This window comes from Pelophylax lessonae (genome assembly GCF_965119305.1).
Source record: "Pelophylax lessonae genome assembly, chromosome: 3".
Classification (NCBI taxonomy): Eukaryota; Metazoa; Chordata; class Amphibia; order Anura; family Ranidae; genus Pelophylax; species Pelophylax lessonae.
This window is the reverse complement of record NC_138770.1, coordinates 193,038,830-193,059,058: the sequence shown is the minus strand read 5'-3', so window position 1 is coordinate 193,059,058 and position 20,229 is coordinate 193,038,830. Positions and strand designations below refer to the sequence as shown.

The following is a 20,229-nucleotide window of genomic DNA, read 5'->3' as shown; positions in this document are numbered from 1 at the left end:
AGCCCAGCTTGGAAGGACGTGCATGCACGACTGCAAACAAGGAGGCAAGGGACCGCTCTTTGCAATAGCAGTGCACAGAGAAAGTAAGTATACCATCTTTTTTTTTTAATTTTAACAAGCCTTAAATATCAATTTAATGTCAGTATTGCATCAATGAGTACTTACATCTGTGTGTCTATGGAAGGCAATATCCTTTAAAAGTGAAATATATGCACTTTATGTAAACACCTGCTGGTTCAGGGCAACTTAAAAATTTATTTTAAAACAGAAGTATGGCCAAGCATTTTTGGGCCTTGGGCAATATGAGTACACATTCTTTTGCTCTACTGTGACCCAGAATCAGAGGACAACCAGCTTACGTTGCAGAGCTACTCCAGGCTCTAGAAGGATCCCGACCATGTTGTCAGGATCCACCCAGCTGCCTAATTGACAACTGGCTCTGCCTTAGAGCACATAGCTGAGAGGTGAAGCCAGCTGGAACCGCTAGAACACTGAAGGGCCAGAGCAGGGAAGGGTGACTGACAGTCACTGCTCTCTGCTCTGAGCAGACTGAGAACTGAGTGACCAGTGGTCATGTGATAGCTCAGTTTTTCATCTTATTGCTGACTCAGGACACCTGCAACATCACAGCGATGCTGCAGCATAGAGGTGAATGTAGATGTTTTTTTGTTTTTATTAGAAACCCTAAAATTTTCCTCTAAATGTCAAAGTTCAGGTAAATTATGTTTCTTGAATAAATACATAAATGGATTAAGTTATTTCTTTACGGTAGGTCTAAGAAAGCATGTTTTCATTAATCACTACAACTAATTGAAATATAATAAGCTCTAGGGTCAAGCACATGCAGATACATCCAATTAATGGGACAAAAAGTAAGTACAATGTCAGTTAATTAAATGATTGCTAATAACGGCATTGAGCAGCATTCAAGCTACTGCACTCCGCAGCTCTAACACACACAGTATAAATAGGATGAAAAGATAAAACATGTCTTCTTCACCAGTAATGCAGATTTGACAGAGCTAGTATTTACCATGGGGCAAATATGTGCTAGTGCCTTGGGGAGCATATAGTATATTTACTTATTTCATTGATGCACCCGTCTCAACACAACGGTTTAGAATAACATTACGATAGCGCAGGAAAGTCATAGGAGTCTCCACAGCTCAAACAGCCTATTCTCTACAGTATATACATTCCTGGATAGGACATCTAAGGAAGACTTCTTGGAGAAACAATAATTTTAAAGGGATTATCATGGTCCTGGGTCCATTTTATTTTAAAGCTATATTCTTATCCATTGGTATACTAAACATATATATTTTTTATTTCACTATATACAAATACATCTTTATTTTACAAATTAACATTTAATACAGGGTGCACTAATTAGGCAGGATTCTCATAGAGCATTAGGGCTTTATAAAGAGAGCTGACAGAAGAAGCTGTTTGCTTTCAGACCGTCTCCCTCTGTTAGAAACTCAATATGGCCTATTCTGAGCAGGGCAGGCAAGAGGGAAGGTAGGTGGGGGGGGGGGCAGTCATTTATTTAAAGCTGGCCATACATCATACAATCTGTTTGTACAATAGAGTGCCTTAAAAAGGATTCATACCCCTTGAAATGTTCCACATTTTGGTCTATTACAACCAAAAATGTAAATGTATTTTATTGGGATTTTATTTGATAGACCAACACAAAGTGGCACATAATTGTCAAGTGGAAAGAAAAATGATAAATGGTTTTCAACATTTTCAAGTTAAACATGGTCAAGTTAAAGAACTAGATGATCTACTAATTGAAGAAATAGCTAAAATGACAATGAAAGGAGAAGTTATCATTATGGGAGATTTCAATCTTCCAGATATAAACTGGAAAACCAAAATAGCAAGTTCTACCAGGAGTACAGACATTCTAAATTCCCTACTGGGGTTGTCTCTGCAACAAGTGGTTGAGGAGCCAACCCGGAGGGAGGCCATTTTGGATTTGGTATTCACAAATGGGGATTCGGTATATGATGTCATTGTAGGCGAAACCTTGGGATCTAGTGATCACCAGTCAGTGTGTTTTAATATAAGAACTGTGAAAGAGTCTCACCACACAAAAACAAAAGTTTTAGATTTTAGAAAAACAGACTTTTCAAAAATGAAATTAGTCATAAATGAGTCCTTATCAGATTGGAACGGATTACATGGAGTCCAGGAGAAATGGGACTACTTAAAAGGTGCTTTATTGAAGGCAACAGAAAATTGCATTAGACTTGTCAGTAAAAGCAAAAAAAGGAAGAGACCACTGTGGTACTCAGCAGAAGTGGCCCAAACAATTAAAAATAAAAAGCTAGCATTTTGTAATTATAAAAAAACCCAGAGCAATGAAGATAAGGAAATCTACAAGATTAGGCAGAAAGAGGCCCAGCAAGTTATAAGAACTTCTAAAGCGCAGGCAGAAGAAAAACTAGCTCAGTCTATGAAAAAGGGGGAAGAGACATTCTTCAGATATATAAATGGAAAAAGGAAATTAAAACAAGGAATAACTAAATTAAAAACAATGGACGGAAGGTATGTAGAAGAGAATAAAGGGCTAGCCGACTGCCTTAATGAATACTTCTGTTCAGTTTTTACAGAAGAAAAAGAAGGAGAAGGACCTCCACTTGAAAGGATGACTAATGAATCGTTTGATGCATGTGTCTTTACAGAGGAAGACGTTCTAAGATTGCTGTCTAAAGTGAAGACAAATAAGTCACAGGGTCCTGATGAGATACACCCAAAATTATTAAAAGAGCTTAGTGGTGAGCTGGCAAAACCATTAACAGATTTATTTAACCAATCATTAGTAACAGGAGTCGTCCCGGAAGATTGAAAATTGGCAAATGTCGTGCCCATTCACAAGAAAGGTAGTAGGGAGGAATCGAGCAACTATAGACCAGTGAGTCTGACATCAATAGTAGGCAAATTAATGGAAACCCTATTAAAGGATAGGATTGTGGAACATCTTCAATCCCATGGATTGCAAGATGAAAAACAACATGGTTTTACTTCAGGGAGATCATGTCAAACAAATCTTATAGATGTTTTTGACTGGGTGACTAAAATAATAGACGGTGGAGGTGCAGTAGACATTGCATATCTAGATTTTAGTAAGGCTTTTGACACTGTCCCACATAGAAGACTTATCAATAAACTGCAGTCATTGAGCATGGACTCCCATATTTTTGAGTGGATTAGGCAGTGGCTGAGTGACAGACAACAGAGGGTTGTAGTCAATGGAGAACATTCAGAACAAGGTCATGTTACCAGTGGGGTACCTCAGGGATCTGTACTGGGACCAATTTTGTTTAATATCTTCATAAGTGATATTGCAAAAGGCCTCGATGGTAAGGTTTGTCTTTTTGCTGATGACACAAACATATGTAACAGGGTTGATGTTCCTGGAGGGAAACGCCAAATGGAAAAGGATTTAGGAAAACTAGAAGAATGGTCAGAACTCTGGCAACTGAAATTTAATGTGGATAAGTGCAAGATAATGCACCTGGGGCGTAAAAACCCAAGGGCAGAATATAGAATATTTGACACAGTCCTGACCTCAGTAACTGAGGAAAGGGATTTAGGAGTAATTATTTCAGAAGACTTAACCACTTAAGCCCCGGAGGATTTGGCTGCTAAAAGACCAGGGGGTTTTTTGCGATTTTTTACTGCGTGACTTTGACGGACAATTGCGCGGTCGTGCGACGCTGTACCTAAACGAATTTCACGTCCTTTTTTTCCCACAAACAGAACTTTATTTTGGTGGTATTTGATCACCTGTGCGATTTTTTTATCATGCGCTATAAACAAAAAAAGAGCGTAATTTTTGCAAAAATAACAATATTTTTCACTTTTTTTTATATGAAATTCCCCCCCAAAAAAATGTAAAAATCAAAATTTTTTAACATTTTCAGCCAAATTGTTTTACGCTACATATGTTTGGTAAAAAAAATCGCAAAAAGCGTATTTTGATTGGTTTGCGCAAAAGTTATCGCGTTTACTAACAAAGGGAAAGATTTTTGTCATTTTTGGTGTTTTTTTTTTAACGAGTAATGGCGGCGATCTGCGTTTTTTTTTGCGGTACTGCGACATTGCGGCGGACAGATCGGACCCTTGACTGACATTTTTGACACTTTTGGGGGTACCAGTGACATTACTGCAGTAATCAGTGCTATATATATGCACTGTTACTGCAAAAATGACACTGGCAGGGAAGGGGTTAACTTTATTGGACAGGGAGGGGTTAAGTGTGTCCTAGGGGCGTGTTTCTAACTGTGCAGGGACATGGCTATTGGTGTAAAAGCAAAGATCAACGGTTCTACATAGTAGAACTGTCAGATCTTCATTTTTACACCAGGGAGAATGACGGGCGGCTTGTTTACATAAGCCGCTCCGCCTTTCTCCCTTCACAGGAGCGATCGTAGTGTGACCGGGGGACATCGAGTCCGCCGGACACACGCACTGACTTGTCTGTGAACGAGCCGCGCCCGCCCGCAATAGGCTCGCAAGTCAGTGACAGGCGAGTGACGTATCGATACGTCACTCTGCCTGGCCGGGGCTGACCGCCGCAGTATATAGTCGTGCGGCGGTCGGCAACCGGTTAAAGGTGGGAAGACAATGTAATAGAGCAGCACGAAATGCCAGCAGAATGCTTGGATGTATAGGGAGAGGTATAAGCAGTAGAAAGAGAGAAGTGCTTATGCCGCTGTACAGAACACTGGTGAGACCTCACTTGGAGTATTGTGCGCAGTACTGGAGGCCATATCTCCAGAAGGATATAGATACTCTAGAGAGAGTTCAGAGAAGAGCTACTAAACTAGTACATGGATTGCAGGAAAAAACTTACCAGGAAAGGTTAAAGGACCTTAACATGTATAGCTTGGAAGAAAGAAGAGACAGAGGGGATATGATAGAAACTTTTAAATACATAAAGGGAATCAACTCGGTAAAGGAGGAGAGCATACTTAAAAGAAGAAAAACTACCACAAGAGGACACAGTTTTAAATTAGAGGGGCAAAGGTTTAAAAGTAATATGAGGAAGTATTACTTCACTGAGAGAGTAGTGGATGCATGGAATAACCTTCCTGCAGAAGTGGTAGCTGAAAATACAGTGAAGGAGTTTAAGCATGCATGGGATAGGCATAAGGCTATCCTTCATATAAGATAGGGCCAGGGACTATTCATAGGATTCAGATATATTGGGCAGACTAGATGGGCCAAATGGTTCTTCTCTGCCGACACATTCTATGTTTCTATGTTTACAAATAAATATCTGAAAAGTGTGGCGTGCATTTGTATTCAGCCCCCTTTACTCTGATACCCCTAAGTAAAATCTAGTGGAACCTATTGCCTTCATAAGTCACCTAATTAGTAAATAAAGTCCACCTGTGTGTGATGTATTCTCAGTAAAAATGCAGCCTTTCTGTGAAGCCTTTAGAGGTTTGTTAGAGAACCTTAGTGAACGAACCGCATAATGAAGGCCAAAGAACACACCAGACAGGTCAGGGATATAGCTGCGGAGAAGTTTAAAGCAGGGTTAGGTTATAAAGAAATATCCCAAGCTTTGAACATCTCACAGAGCACTGTTCAATCCATCACCAAAAAATGGAAAGAGTATGGCACAGCTGAAAACCTACCAAGACATGGCTGTCCACCTAAACTGACAGGCCGGGCAAGGAGAGTATTAATCAGAGAACCAGCCAAGAGGCCCATGGTAACTCTGGAGGAGCTGCAGAGATCCACAGCTAAGGTACAGTACAACTATTAGTCGTGCACTCCACAAATCTGGCCTTTATGGAAAAGTAGCAATAAGAAAGTCATTGTTGAAAGAAAGAAATAAGAATAAGAAATAGGAATTCCCATTTGCAATTTGCTAGAAGCCATGTGGGGGATACAGCAAACATGTGGAGGAAGGCGAGCTGGTCAGATGAGACCAAAATTGAACTTTTTGGTCTAAAAACAAAATGCTAAGCATGGCAGAAAACTATCACCCTGAACACACCATCCCCACCGTGAAACATGGTGGCAGCATCATGTTGTGGGGATGCTTTCCTTTAGCAGGGATGGGGAAGCTGGTCAGAGTTGATGGGAAGATGGATGGAGCCAGATACAGGGCAATCTTAGAAGAAAACCTGTTAGATTCTGCAAAAGACTTGAGACTGGGGCAGAGGTTCACCTTCCAGAAGGACATTGACCCTAAACATACAGCCAGAGCTACAACGGAATGGTTTAGATCAAAGCATATTAATGTGTTAGAATGGCCCAATCAAAGTCCAGACCTAAATCCGATTGAAAATCTGTAGAAATACTTGAAAATTGCTGTTCACAGACGCTCTCCATCCAATCTGACAGAGCTTGAGCTATTTTGCAACGAAGAATGGGCAAACATTTCACTCTCTAGATGTGCAAAGCTGGTGGAGACATACCAAAAAAGACTTGCAGCTGTAATTGCAGCAAAAGGTGTTCTACAAAGTATTGACTCAGGGGGGCTGAATACAAATGCATGTCACACTTTTCAGATATTTATTTGTAAAACATTTTGAAAACCATTTATCATTTACCTTCCACCTCACAATTTTGTGCCACTTTATTTTGGTCTATCACATACAATCCCAATAAAATATATTTACATTTTTTGTTGTAACGTGACAAAATGTGGAAAATTTAAGGGTTATGAATAATTTTGCAAGGTACTGTATCTGTACAATCTCTTTTAGATTTACCAAAACGATGTAATACGATGATCTAAAGGGTCTATTCAATTACCATTCAATCAGGCGGACCCTTGCACTACATAGCCTATAGTTGTTCTAAAGAAGATTGTATAATCAGATTTTATAGTGTACAGTCAGTTTTACCAGTTAAGTGTATAAATTTGAGTTTGTGCTTTTGAGTTTTGAAAACATCAGGCTCTTGTAGGCAGCCACATGTGTGAAAAGAAACCAAATGCTCCAGAAACTCTTGAACCTCACAGAGTCAAAAACTTAAGAAGTTTGCTGTGTTGATACATGATTAAAGCTGTCAGTTCCTCACCTTGAAAGGCAGATGCATGTGCAACAATCGTGAATTTGAGCTCAAAATTCAGAGCTTGGATATTATGAGCCATCTTTCTCTTCACTGCAGCCTGGTAGCTCTCCTCCATTTTCCTGGTACAGCACGTGGGAGCCTTCTGCTCACAGATCTGGACATCAGAATCTATAGCATACAATAAAGAAAGAGAAAAAAAATTAAGGTTATAAATATTGGCAAGGTTTGGCTGCTCATGCCATGTTCATAAAGTCACAGAAATTAGGCATTTTGAAGCTTTAAGGGCTAAATGTATTAAAATAATTGTAAAGCCTCAAGGGTTTTCACCTTAGTGCATCCTATGCAAAACCTTCTGTGCTTCAGGTCCCCCCCAGACCCCCCCCCCTTTTTCTGAGCCTGATCAGATCTAGCGATGTGCACGAGTGCAGCGGCTCAGGCCGCTGTCTCTCTCTCCTCACTGGACAGATTAAAAGCAGCAGAAGCCATTTGCTCCCACTGCTATCAATCAAATCCAGTGACATGGCAGCGGTGGGATGGGGCCAAGTCCTGCTGTCTGTGTCAATAGACGCAGAAGCGAGACTCAGGAACGAGCCTGCACGGGTGCCCCCAAGGAAAGCGGCTTTCCATGGGGTACCCCATGAAAAGGAGGGGCCTTGAGTGCTGGTTGGGGACCCCAGAAGTAGAGAATCGGGGCTGCTCTGTGCAAAACGTTTGCACAGAGCAGGTAAGTATAGGCATATTTGTTAATTTTATAGAAAAAAAAAACAAGGGTTTACAACCCCTTTAACCACTTGCTGACTGCCGCATGACTATATACTGTGGCAGTCAGCCCCCTACAGGCAAAGTGATGTACCGGTACGTCGCTTGCCCACGTGCCTGTAGGGGGCAAACGCGCGCCGCCGCCGGCACGCTCCCGCCCCTGCTCGTTCCCTGCCATCCCCGCACGTGTGACCAGCGGCTCCGATGTCCACCGGCCACTCGCAATCTCCCTCAGGAGAGGGAGAAAGACAGACTGCTAATGTAAACACAGCCGTCTGTCATTCTCCCTTAGATCATCACAGAGGCTATGCGATCCTGCTATGTAGGATTGTATGTCTCTGTGATGATCTAACAAGCCACGCCCCTGACAGTTAAAATCACACCCCTAGGGACACACTTAACCCCTTGATCACCAATAAAGTTAACCCCGTCCCTGCCAGTGTCATTTTGACAGTAACAGTGCATATTAATAGCACTGATTACTGTAGTAATGTCACTGGTACTCCCAAAAGTGTCAAAAATGTCAGTCAGGGGTCCGATCTGTCCGCCGCAATGTCGCAGTCCCGCAAAAAAATCGCAGATCGCTGCCATTACTAGTTAAAAAAAAAACAATAAAAATGACATAAATCTTTCCCGTAGTTAGTAAACGCAATAACTTTTGCGCAAACCAATCAAAATACGCTTATTGCAATTTTTTTTTTACGAAAAATATGTAGCAGAAAACAAATTGGCCTGAAATGTTAAAAAAATTTTGATTTTTACATTTTTTTTTGAGAATTTCATATAAAAAAGTGTGAAAAATATTGGTATTTTTTCAAAATTGTCGCTCTTATTTTTATTTATAGCGCAAAAAAAAAAAAAAAAAATTGCACAGGTGATCAAATACCACCAAAAGAAAGCTCTGTTTGTGGGAAAAAAAGGACATCAATTTCATTTTGGTACAGAGTCGCACGACCGCGCAATTGTCCGTTAAAGTCACGCAGTGCCGAATCGCAAAATAGGGCCTGGTCTTTGAGCAGCCAAATCCTCCGGGGCTTAAGTGGTTAAAGCTGAAATCTAGGAAGGTTGTTAAACGCACAAATAAATGCATATCTAAGAGTTGTTTCCTGCCATAAGAATTTGTATCTATGACCATTCATTCCAGAGATTTACACAGTTCTGCCACACAGCAGAGCTTGTCTGGTGTGGGAGGGAACCTGAGGTATTTCTGCTGCATTTTTATTTTCATTTGCAGGTCTTCTCCCTCCCACTCCATGAGTTGTGCCATGAAAGAGATTACAAGAGATTGATACCAAGTCATATTCAAATAATATGGTATGTATAACATATAGTTACATTTTGTTAGATCTAGACATGCACATTTCATTTACATTTATTAAATCAGTATTGCTACAATTAAAGTTTTACACTGTGTAAAATGGGTGGAGATTTTTATTGCCATCCACAGGCTTACTGGTCCTGACAGGAAGTGATGGGAAGTCTCTCCGATGGTGACACAGATAAAAACAAAACATATTTTTAGTGGAGTGAGAAATGGTCAGACTCTGATATTTGTTATTGCTGTCAGTGTTTTTTTGTCCTGGTGGCAATAGCACTACATATTTCTTGAATACATTTTACAGAGTCAGGAAATGAGCACACAGACAGAAATACAACTCTGACAGAAACTTTGGACTACTGTACTACAGTGACTAGCAGGGTCCATAAATCAAGCATGATAGTGTCACAGGGAAGCTTCTGTCTCTGCTACAGGCGCACACAAGTTTTATGGAGCATTTCTTTTCCTCTGCAATGCTTTCATTGTCTGCTGTTCTCTTCAAGTCACTGGAGAAATTATTTAATACAATATGTCTGTGAGTTTGGTGTACACGTCCCTGTTGAAGAAGAGAGGTCATTGCTGTCAGATGGTTGTTGTGTCGAAGAAATGAGCGCCCCGCAGGAAGAATACAGCCAGCCTGGCATGCAGAATAGCTATGTCTTTACTGAAGAAGAGGCCAGAGCCATAAGGCAATGTTGTTCTGAGAGCTTTTGGTACAGATCTGTTCCCTTCTCAACACGGTATGGTTACCACACATCTCCTCATTTCCAAAGGAATCCTTACAACATCTACAAGATTTGGTGCATTTCCTAAAATTGCATTTGCCGGTGTGATTGGGTATTTGGCAGGAAAAGTTTCATACATGAATGTTTGTAGAGAATAATTAATGAAACTGGAGAATTCCCCACTGGCTGAACAGCTTCGTCAAACACAGTACTCCAAAGCAAAAAATCTGCACAGCCCAGGACCGAATGCTGGTTATTCCTATGATGATATTGCACCTCACCATCCCTGCCCCCTGTACCCGAACCTCCTTCCAGTCAGTATAAATCCAGGCCTGTAGAAGTGCCATTTAGTGCTTCCATGAGTGAATCCTCCACGTCGGGAATCACTGATCACATTGCACAAGAGCCTGAATATCATAATGAGAAACAAGCTAAACCACCACCTATGACTTACTAGGAGCTGAGGAACAAAAACAGGGGTGCCTATGATCAGTGTTGGGGGTAACCTTTTTTTGGTAACGTAGTAATGTAACGCGTTACATTCGCAACATCTGTAACTAAATTACTTTACTTGGCTTGAGTAACGCGCTTTCCTGCGTTACCCAAGCCGTTGAGGGAGTATGAGGAAACGCGGGGCGAGGAGGAGGCGGGAGGACGAGGAGACGCAGGCCGATGAGGAGGCGGGAGGGCGAGGAGATGCAGGGAGGAGGAGGCGGGAGGATGAGGAGACGCGGGCCAAGGAGGAGGCAGGAGGACAAAGAGACGCGGGCCGAGGAGGAGGCAGGAGGACAAAGAGACGCGGGCCGAGGAGGAGGCGTGAGGACGAGGAGACGCAGGGGATCGTGTGGCCGAGGAGGAGAGCAGGAGGACTGAGGAGAAGACACCCGCCACTGCAGGTAAGTGCAGTGGTCTCTCTGGCGTGGTCACTCTGGCATTGAAAGGGGGCACACTGTGGTCAATCTGGGGGCACGCTGTGGTCACTCTGGGGGCACACTGTGGTCACTCTGGGGGCACACTGTGGTCAATCTGGGGGCACACTGTGGTCACTCTGGGGGCACACTGTGGTCAATCTGGGGGCACGCTGTTGTCAATCTGGGGGCACACTGTGGTCAATCTGGGGGCACGCTGTGGTCACTCTGGGGGCACACTGTGGTCAATCTGGGGGTACGCTGTGGTCAGTGGCGTAGCGTGGGTTGTCAGCACCCGGGGCAAGGCAAGTCATTTGCGCCCCCTACACAAACCTACTAGACCATTACACAGACCTACCCCCCCATACACTGACACCTACACTGACCCCCCTTCACTTACCCCCACTACACTGACGCATACACTGACCCCCCATACACTGACCCCTACACTGACTCCCCCTTACATTTCTATACACTGACCCCCCATACACTAACACCCCCTACACTGACACCTATACAGCCCCCCCTACACACCGACCCCTACACTAACACCTATACTGACACCCCCTACACTGACAGCTACACTGACACCTATGCTGACCCCCTTACATTCCCACATACACTGACCCCCAATACACTGACCCCTACACTGACTCCCCCTACATTTTCACATACACTGACCCCTACACTAATAGCTATACTGACCCCCCCTACACTGACCTCCCCCATACACTGACACCTATACTGACCCCCCTACACTGACCGCCACATACACTGACACCCCTACATTTCCACATACAATGACCCCCCTACACTGATCCCCCCCCATACACTGACAGCTACACTGACACCTATACTGACCCCCTTACATTCCCACATACACTGACCCCTACACTGACTCCGCCCTACATTTCCACATACACTGACCCCCACTACACTGACCCCTACACTAATAGCTATACTGACCCCCCCCCCATACACTGACACCTATACTGACCCACCTACACTGACCGCCACATACACTGACACCCCTACATTCCCACATACACTGACCCCTACACTGACTCCCCCCTACATTTCCACATACACTGACCCCTACACTGACTCCCCCCTACATTTCCACATACACTGACCCCCACTACACTGACCCCTACACTAATAGCTATACTGACCCCCCCATACACTGACACCTATACTGACCCACCTACACTGACCGCCACATACACTGACACCCCTACATTTCCACATACACTGACCCCCCCTACACTGATTCCCCCCCCCCCATACACTGACACCTACACTGACACCTATGCTGACCCCCCTACACTGACACACCCTCCTCTACACTGACCGCCCCATACACTGACACCTACACTGACCCCCCCCCCCGTACACTGACAGCTACACTGACACCTACACTGACCCCCCCATACACTGACACCTACACTGACCCCCCCTCCCTCCCTCCCTCCCATGTCCACTTCCCCTGCACTGACACCTATGCTGACCCCCCTACTACACTGACACCCCCCCCCCCCACTTCCCTGGGCCCTGGGGGCAGGCAAGACATCACTTACCTTGTTCTATGCCAATACACTGGCGACTCGAGGAGGGGAGAGACAGCATGTCTGTGGCCGGCCGGACAGCAGGGGGAGACTCCGGAAGCGGTGCTGCACATGCACCGAGCCACAGACTGGCATCTTCATCCATGACCAGCCCCGCCCCCTGGCCGCATGACACCTTCAGCGGTCCGCCGCTCGTCTTGCACAAAGCGGCGGCCACTGAGCCAAGAGGTGGAGTGCGGGCGGGCAACTTCAGAATAAAGGGACACTTTGATCCCGCTGATTGCGGGCGTGGGATGCGCCCCCCTAAATGTTGCGCCCGGTGCCAGTGGCCCCCCCTGCACCCCCCACGCTACACCACTGGCTGTGGTCACTCTGGGGACACGCTGTGGTCAATCTGGGGGCACGCTGTGGTCAATCTGGGGGCACGCTGTGGTCAATCTGGGGGCACGCTGTGGTTACTCTGGGGGCACACTGTGGTCAATCTGGGGGCACACTGTAGTCACTCTGGCATTGAAAGGGGGCACGCTGTGGTCACTCTGGCATTGAAAGGGGGCACACTGTGGTCAAGGGATGATCCAATAATAATGAGCAAGGAATTATTCTTCAGCATTTAATGAGTAAGGTTGGTGTCCATTGCCTCAATCTAAATATTAAAGTATTGGATGATAGATTGGTGACTTCCACCTTTTTCAAGGACACTGATCGCAATGGCTTTATATATGTCAAGAGTTGCCATCATAGATCTTGGCCTCAGGCCATACCAAAAAGCCAGTTCTATGACTAAATAGGAACTGTGTTTTTCGTGAGAATTATCTACAAGAGGCAGACATCTTGAAAAAGCGATTCCTTGAAAATGGTTATGACCCAGTGGAACTTGAACGAGTTATTCAGGAAGTAAATAATAGAGATGGGACTGATATCCTAGCTTCCCGTCCTGGGTCATCGATTGATCAGTTATTCAGTTTCTCACCGGTTTTCCTTTTTTACCTCTTTTTCTACTCAGCATTATGTGGTTAAAAACATATTTTAGTGTAGCAATATTTCCAGGCATTGGGTCTGCCATTGTTACCGGTGACACTTCCAACACATTTAAGTTGTGAACCCAGGTGTGAGAACTGAGACAATGACTATTCCTGCATCTTTGGTTTGTTTTGTTTATTGTATATTGGGGATGGGAGAAGGGAATGAGTGGGATACTCCTCTGGCTCAACTAGGGTTGACTGGGACTCTATACAGAAAAATGACCGTTGGTGCTGTCTTGACGCCAGCTGAATGCTGACCAGCTCTTTCTGGCGTTTGAAGATACTGTTATCTGTACTTTTGCTAGAACTTCGATTTTAACTTGTTTGTTAACTCAGAAGATCCAGGACGTAGAAAACTTGACTCCTGAAACTCGGTTTAGCTCAAAAGTCATTGAACAGCTCCCTTCAGCCCTTCACTGACTGAGGTAGTTCCTTGTCACTGCTTGTGCTGCTGCAACACTTAACTCTGTGTACTGCACACTGTACACTGACTGTACATTGACTCTTCAGGGCCCAACTGCCGGAGCCCCCTTTAACACTTCAGGGTCCTCTGACTAGGTACCCCTTCTAACACTTCTGGGTCCTCAAACTAGGCACCCCCTTTACCGCTAGCTGACTCCTGGATCACTTGGACCTTCACTTGAGTTGTCCCCTCTACACTAGGCAGACCCCCAGGGGCAGTTCACAGTACTCACGACCTTGGCAGGCTTTCCTGGAACTGAACCCCTCTTCCTCCACTGGTCCTCGGCACACCGGATCCCCTCTGCAGCTCAGCTCAGCACTCTCTGGATTCTCAGGCAGCCACCCGAGACACCCAATCCTTCTGACAGGAGGAAACACAGCCGTACTCTCCCTCCTGGGACTCTGCTTCTCGCCAAAGATGCTGCGTCATGCACTCCCCTTAAGCTTATACCCAGTCCCAGAATCCTCTGCGGCAGAATCTGCCTTCTGGAGTAGATACAGGCCTGAGTGTGTCTCTGATTGGGTTTCCTCCACTGCCCAATGAGAATCCTCTCACAGAGCCAGTGGGGAGACTCCCCTCTCGGCAAAGACACACCTGGGAGACATGACAGCCAGCTGAAATCATGGCCCTGCTGTTAGGCAGCCAAGGCCCACTATACTTTTACCTAGCACCTACCTGTAGGGTGCTACATAAGAAACATTGGGATGTCCTTAAGAACGATAGGGCATTGGGCCCAGTATTACCGGCAGTACCAGCTGTTATCTTCATAGAAGTTCACCCCTTGAGGTTGTAGATTGCCCCCAATGTAATTGATCCCTCTAAAAAAACAGTTTTTTTTCAGCAGATGAAAGGGTTTTACCCTTGTAGGAGGTGTGAGGTCTGTTAGACTAGTTGTCTTAAGGACAGAAGGTATAACTCTTTTCAATCTAATGTCACCTCTAAGCCATAGGAGATTAATTATTTTCTTGTGCTTCAAAAAAATGTAGTGTACATCATAACCTGTCCATGTGGCCTGCAATATGTTGGCCGTACCATATTGCCAATATAAAGAAAGGCTTTCCCAAACATAGCCTTTTCTAAACATTTAGATTCTCATCATAATAAAAACCCTAAGGCCTCTTTCACACGGCCGCTCCGTGTGAAAGCTCCGCTGTGGGACTTTTTTTTTTTTTTTTTTCACGGAGCGGATGACATTTGTGTCATCCGCTCCGTATGTCCGCATATCATTCCATCCGTTTGCGGATGATATGCGGACATAATGTAAGTCTATGGGCATTGTGGATGTCAGCGGGTGACACCGCTGACATCCGATTTTCCTTCCTTTCCGTTTTTTGAACGGATGAAAAAATAGGGTTCTGTTCCGTTCCAAAAAACGGAACAGAACTGAAAGGAAGAAAATCGGATGTCAGCAGATGGTATTCCGCTGACATCCGCAATGCCATAGACTTACATTATGTCCGCAAATCATCCGCAAAAAAATAGGATGATTTGCGGACACACGGAGCGGCCGTGTGAAAGAGCCCTTAGGGTATTTCCTTTATGGCTATAGATCAATATCATCCCCATTGGAGAGATAGCCATATTAGGAGAGACCTCACCGCCTAAATATTGATTGAGGCAGTAATGCCTTCATAAATGATAGCAAATTATCTTTATATATATTAGTGATGTGTTAGTCTTACAAAAAAAAAACATTCTACATTTTTTAAGTTTATATATCATGACTATGTCTTATATATCATATGTTTATATGATTTATATGTTTCTATATATATATATATATATATATACACACACACACACACACATATATATATATATATATATATACACACACACACACACACACATATATATATATATATATATATGATTCTATGTTTACATATCATGGACTATGTCTATATCTATTGTATCTTTGTAGCTTTTTTTTTTTATTTTTTTTTTTTAAATCTAATTTGTGTTTATATGATTACTATGTTTGTGAATTTGTTACATATTTGCGTAGTGATGAGTTTTATTCCGTTAGTTCAGGTGGGCTTTTAATAGTTACCAGTTTAGGTTGCTGTTAATTATTAGCTTAATTGATGCTGCTAGATCCAGCACTATTATTAATTATTTCCTCTAGCTGGATTTTGTTTTTAGTTTTATTGAACGCTTTGGTATGTGTTTACCGGATGTTGTGATTCTTCCTTTTGAACGCACCTACACTAGTTCTGGTTTGATGTTATGACATGTCTAAAAAATAGCCTTAGGGGTTTAAGACTATCTACAGCGCTTGCTCAGACGTAATATGCTGTGTGCAAAAAATTGATGGATCAACTATGTTTAATAAATAGATGTGCAACGGAATCATACATATAACAACTAAAATTAATAAATAAATCAATAAATATCACAGAAAAATAAATAATTCATAAATGTATGCAACAACTGGTGGGATTTCCAATGTGAACAAATATTGTGCAATAACCAATTAGATAATCCAATAAGTTAAATAAATGGTGCAAATGTCCGTGAATAATTAAATAAATAAATAATTAAATAAAGTGCATTTTTAATTTAAAGTCCATCAATGAGTGAAATAAATAAGGTGACTGTAGTTAGCAGAGTCCAAAATAATTTTCCTTTGTGCAAAATAAATCTTCTAGTCTTTTATCAAAGTGCAGGTGCTCAGTGTTATGCTTTATCTGATGCGGCTTTGTGACTTATAGGTGGCATAGGTTCCTTTTTTCCACAGTGATATTTGTAAAGATGGGTGACTTACCAGATGTAATGGGTCTTTTGTACCTTACAGCACTAAGACCAATCACGCTTGTAGGCCCTCAGGGCCAAGGTAGGTTCCCTGATGCCGTTCCTATGTTGGAGTGATGGTGGATTCCTCCTCCTCACCTTTTTCCTCACATCAGGTATGGGGCCAGGGTATGGAAATAAAAAATGCTCCAAATAGTGTAGTATGATTAAAAAATATATTTATTTCCCATCCATGGGTAAATAAGGCAAAAAGAATACAGTGCTCATGACAATGCTTCAGCTAAACTGCAGAGTGGCGACCGGAGTGTTCTGGCTTGCGCTCCAGCTGCGTGCTGACGTCACGCCGTGCGTTCCAAACTGACGCGTTTCGTCACTTCCTGTGACCTTTTCAAAGGACATTTGCACATTTATTTATTTAACATAGTTGATCCATCAATTTTTTGCACACAGCACATTACGTCTGAACAAGCACTGTGGATAGTCTTAAACCGCTAAGGCTATTTTTTTTTTTTTTACATATCAACCACATTTCTATAGCTGCTGCCTATAATTTATATATTCCATTTTACCCATACGGTGCAGGGGATACACCATCTAGGTGTTATCTTTTTTATGACATGTCTGCCTCTGGAATGCATTTACGTTGTTTCCGGTTCTCATTGCTATTGTTTTGACCTGAGGCATATTTGCCTTCCAGGACACAAGTATGTCATCCTTGATCATTGCGTTGATCCTTTTCCTGGTCCCCGGATTGTGGAATTGGCTTGTGAAATATTTGCGCTTATTTCCGGTAAGATGAGGTTGTCTTGCCTGCCTTCCGGAATGCAACTACGTAATCTCCGGCCGCTGTGCTGATTCTTTTTCAGGTCCCCATTATGTTTAAATAGGCGCTTTCTTGTCTTGTCTATAGGATAGGCACATATGTGAACACGAACCTGATGTCTGTTTATGACGAAACGCATCGGAGGGAGCTAGGTCACGTGACGTCGCCACGTTGGATAGTCGGCCATTCTGTGGGTTGGAAACACTAGTCACACTATGAGGAGCTACATGCACTTTTAATACTCTTGTTCTGTAAGTACCTTGGTTGTTTTAAATAAACCATTTGTGACTAATACTGCACAATGAAGTCCCTTCTTGCTTACTTTTGCATACATCTTCTGTGAGAGCCTATGTATGGTGGATGTGCCAGCTTACCAAAGATCCTATATGCCATAAATGTGGAGAGTTAGATGGAGACATGTCTAAGCTTTACTAACTGCTCTTGAACCAGTAGTCCATCCTTTGTGGTAAGGATCAGTTTGAACTCTTCCCTCTGGTGGCGGATCCTTCCCAGCACTTTCCTGTGTGGTTTTGCACTTATTTTTAAATACAACAATAACGTCTTGACTGCAATAACGTCTTGAGCGCTGCATTTGTGTTATATTATTTTTTTTGCTCTCTGACCAGGAGAATTGTGTCAGCAGCTTTGGACAATTTTTGCATTTTTACTATATTGTTTGTCTGTCTGTCTATTAGCGCAGGTGATTTCTTGTTTTTTATTATGACTATACTACTTTAATATAATTCAAAGACATATTGTACATTTGTGGGCTAACTCCACCTTTCCTAATTAATTTTATATTACCCCCATATTTAGGGTGTAACATGAAACCTGGGCTAATTCCCCAGTCCTGCAGCCTGCACAGCCATGTGAGTATGCCCAAAACCCAAGTGTTCTGTGTTCCGGATCTATAGCCCTGAATGTATAGGACCCTAAACATGAGTACCACTCGGTACAGCATTAAGCCCCATCCAGCTGCAGCGTATTTCAGCCTGCCATAGACTTTGATAGGCTGCAGGTTGCGAGTCTGGACACTGAACCTGTGCCTTCTGGGCACACTAAAACCCCAGGATTTGACACGCAATGGCTAGACAATCAGTGTGCAAGGGCCCAAAGGCTAATGCTTTTATAATTAAATGAAGTCGTTTATCCAGATACCAGATGTAAATTCTAAATGAAAAAGAGACTTAAATCACATATATCAATCACATAGATATCTTTAACACTATCAAGGCACAATGATTCAATTTGTGCTTCCCTTTCTAAATCAGACTACTGAAACTATTTCTGACACCTTCAAACTGGAAATGGAAGACTTATAAATAGTGCTATATATGAAGAATGTACTTGGCAGAGATGCACTGAGCCGAGCAGTGGGCTCTCAATGCAGACCAGCAGCCTTGTCCATTCACATGCCATCTTACACTATTTCAGAAAAATACATCAAGCTAGTTTTGATATGCAACCAATAATAAGTAAGGGGTCTAAAGCAGCAGTCTGGCCATGGCGTACTTCGACAAAAAAGTGTCAACGCATAATTCACAGTTGCCATGGTTATACTAAATTGCTGTTCCCAAATAACCCCAGTCCCTAGGCCATAGTCAGAAGGTTAATGTCTGATGACATTATCTGTAAGTCTGTTTATTTTCAGACTGGAGCCAGAAAAGTGACACCAGGATGGCACTGTCTGTGACATACAAAACACATGGAGGATCAAGCGCTGTGTCCACCAGCTACTAACAACAATATAAAAGATTTCTGCTGTGATTCATTAGATACACATAACCTTACTTACTCTGCTAGAAAAATACCCCTGATTTTAGCTAGCAAATGATGCAGGCTTATATAGGAAAACAGTAAGGGCCCATTTAGATCTATTCATGTAAGTAGAAGTGCATTTTGTTTTGTAGTGTTATGCAGGTGTGTTGTCATGTCATTGTACAATTCCCTTTCCCTTATGCATTGACATGTGTTTTGATGCATTTTTTAATAAAAGGATATGGAGTAAATAGAGTTAACAGCTATTGACGTAGCATATTATTACCTGATGCCAATGCATTAAATTGCATGTTACTTTATATGCATTTTGATGCATTAACATTGACCTCTAAGAAGGGGCGGATCCAGAGTCTAGTCTCGGGAGGGGCACTGCTAGAAAATAAAGTGTTGCTTACAGAACTGAATGTAGAACTGTGTTGCTGTAGAACGGCTGCAGCACATCTCTCCACTCGGGACTCATGCCCCCACAGCCTTCCTTCTTAGGTTTTGCTGAAGGAAGGTGGCGGAGTCAGGGCCATCCTCAATAGTGATTTACCCTAGGCAAACATTTTTTAGCCCCCCCCCCCCCAAATTTTAGGCATACAAAATAAATAGCAAGTAGATTTAAAATCAGTCTACTGAAGCAGATCACACAGCGATTGTAATTGGTTATCAAAAGTCTCAGCCTGCCATTACCGCTCACTCACTGGTTGCTAGAGGTTACAACACATAATATCTGCTTGCTGATTGGTTGCTAGAGGTTACAGCACATCATTAGTGCTTACTGATTGGTTGCTAGAGGTTACAGAACATCATTACTGCTCACTGATTGGCTACTAGAGGTTACGGCACATCATCACTGCTCACTGAGCAATGGAACAATCCCAAATAATTGAGCAAGTAAAGCGGAAAATTAATATACATACTACAGGAGATGATCAGAGACTGCAGACATAGTACAGGAGACGATCAGAGGCTGTGGACATACTACAGGAGACTGTCAGAAACTGCAGAAATAGTACAGGAGATGGTCAGAGGCTGCGGACACACTGCAGGAGATGGTCAGAGATGGCAGACACAGTAGAGA

The 20,229-nt window shown here is 43.0% G+C and overlaps 1 protein-coding gene and 1 pseudogene across 3 annotated transcripts in view; one reads left to right on the top strand and one right to left on the bottom strand.

Annotated features, from left to right (window-relative positions):
- Positions 1-20,229, bottom strand: part of LOC309551571 (glypican-5-like) — a 500,453-nt gene that overhangs the window by 444,529 nt on the left and 35,695 nt on the right. For both annotated transcript variants that reach the window (XM_082252205.1, XM_082252206.1), the window contains exon 2: positions 7,054-7,215. In XM_082252205.1, coding sequence (XP_082108331.1) covers positions 7,054-7,215 — 162 coding nt within the window. The remainder of the gene's footprint in view (positions 1-7,053; positions 7,216-20,229) is intronic.
- Positions 9,666-10,333, top strand: LOC309551576 (OCIA domain-containing protein 1-like; annotated as a pseudogene). The gene has a single exon. The product of its transcript is annotated as an OCIA domain-containing protein 1-like (transcript).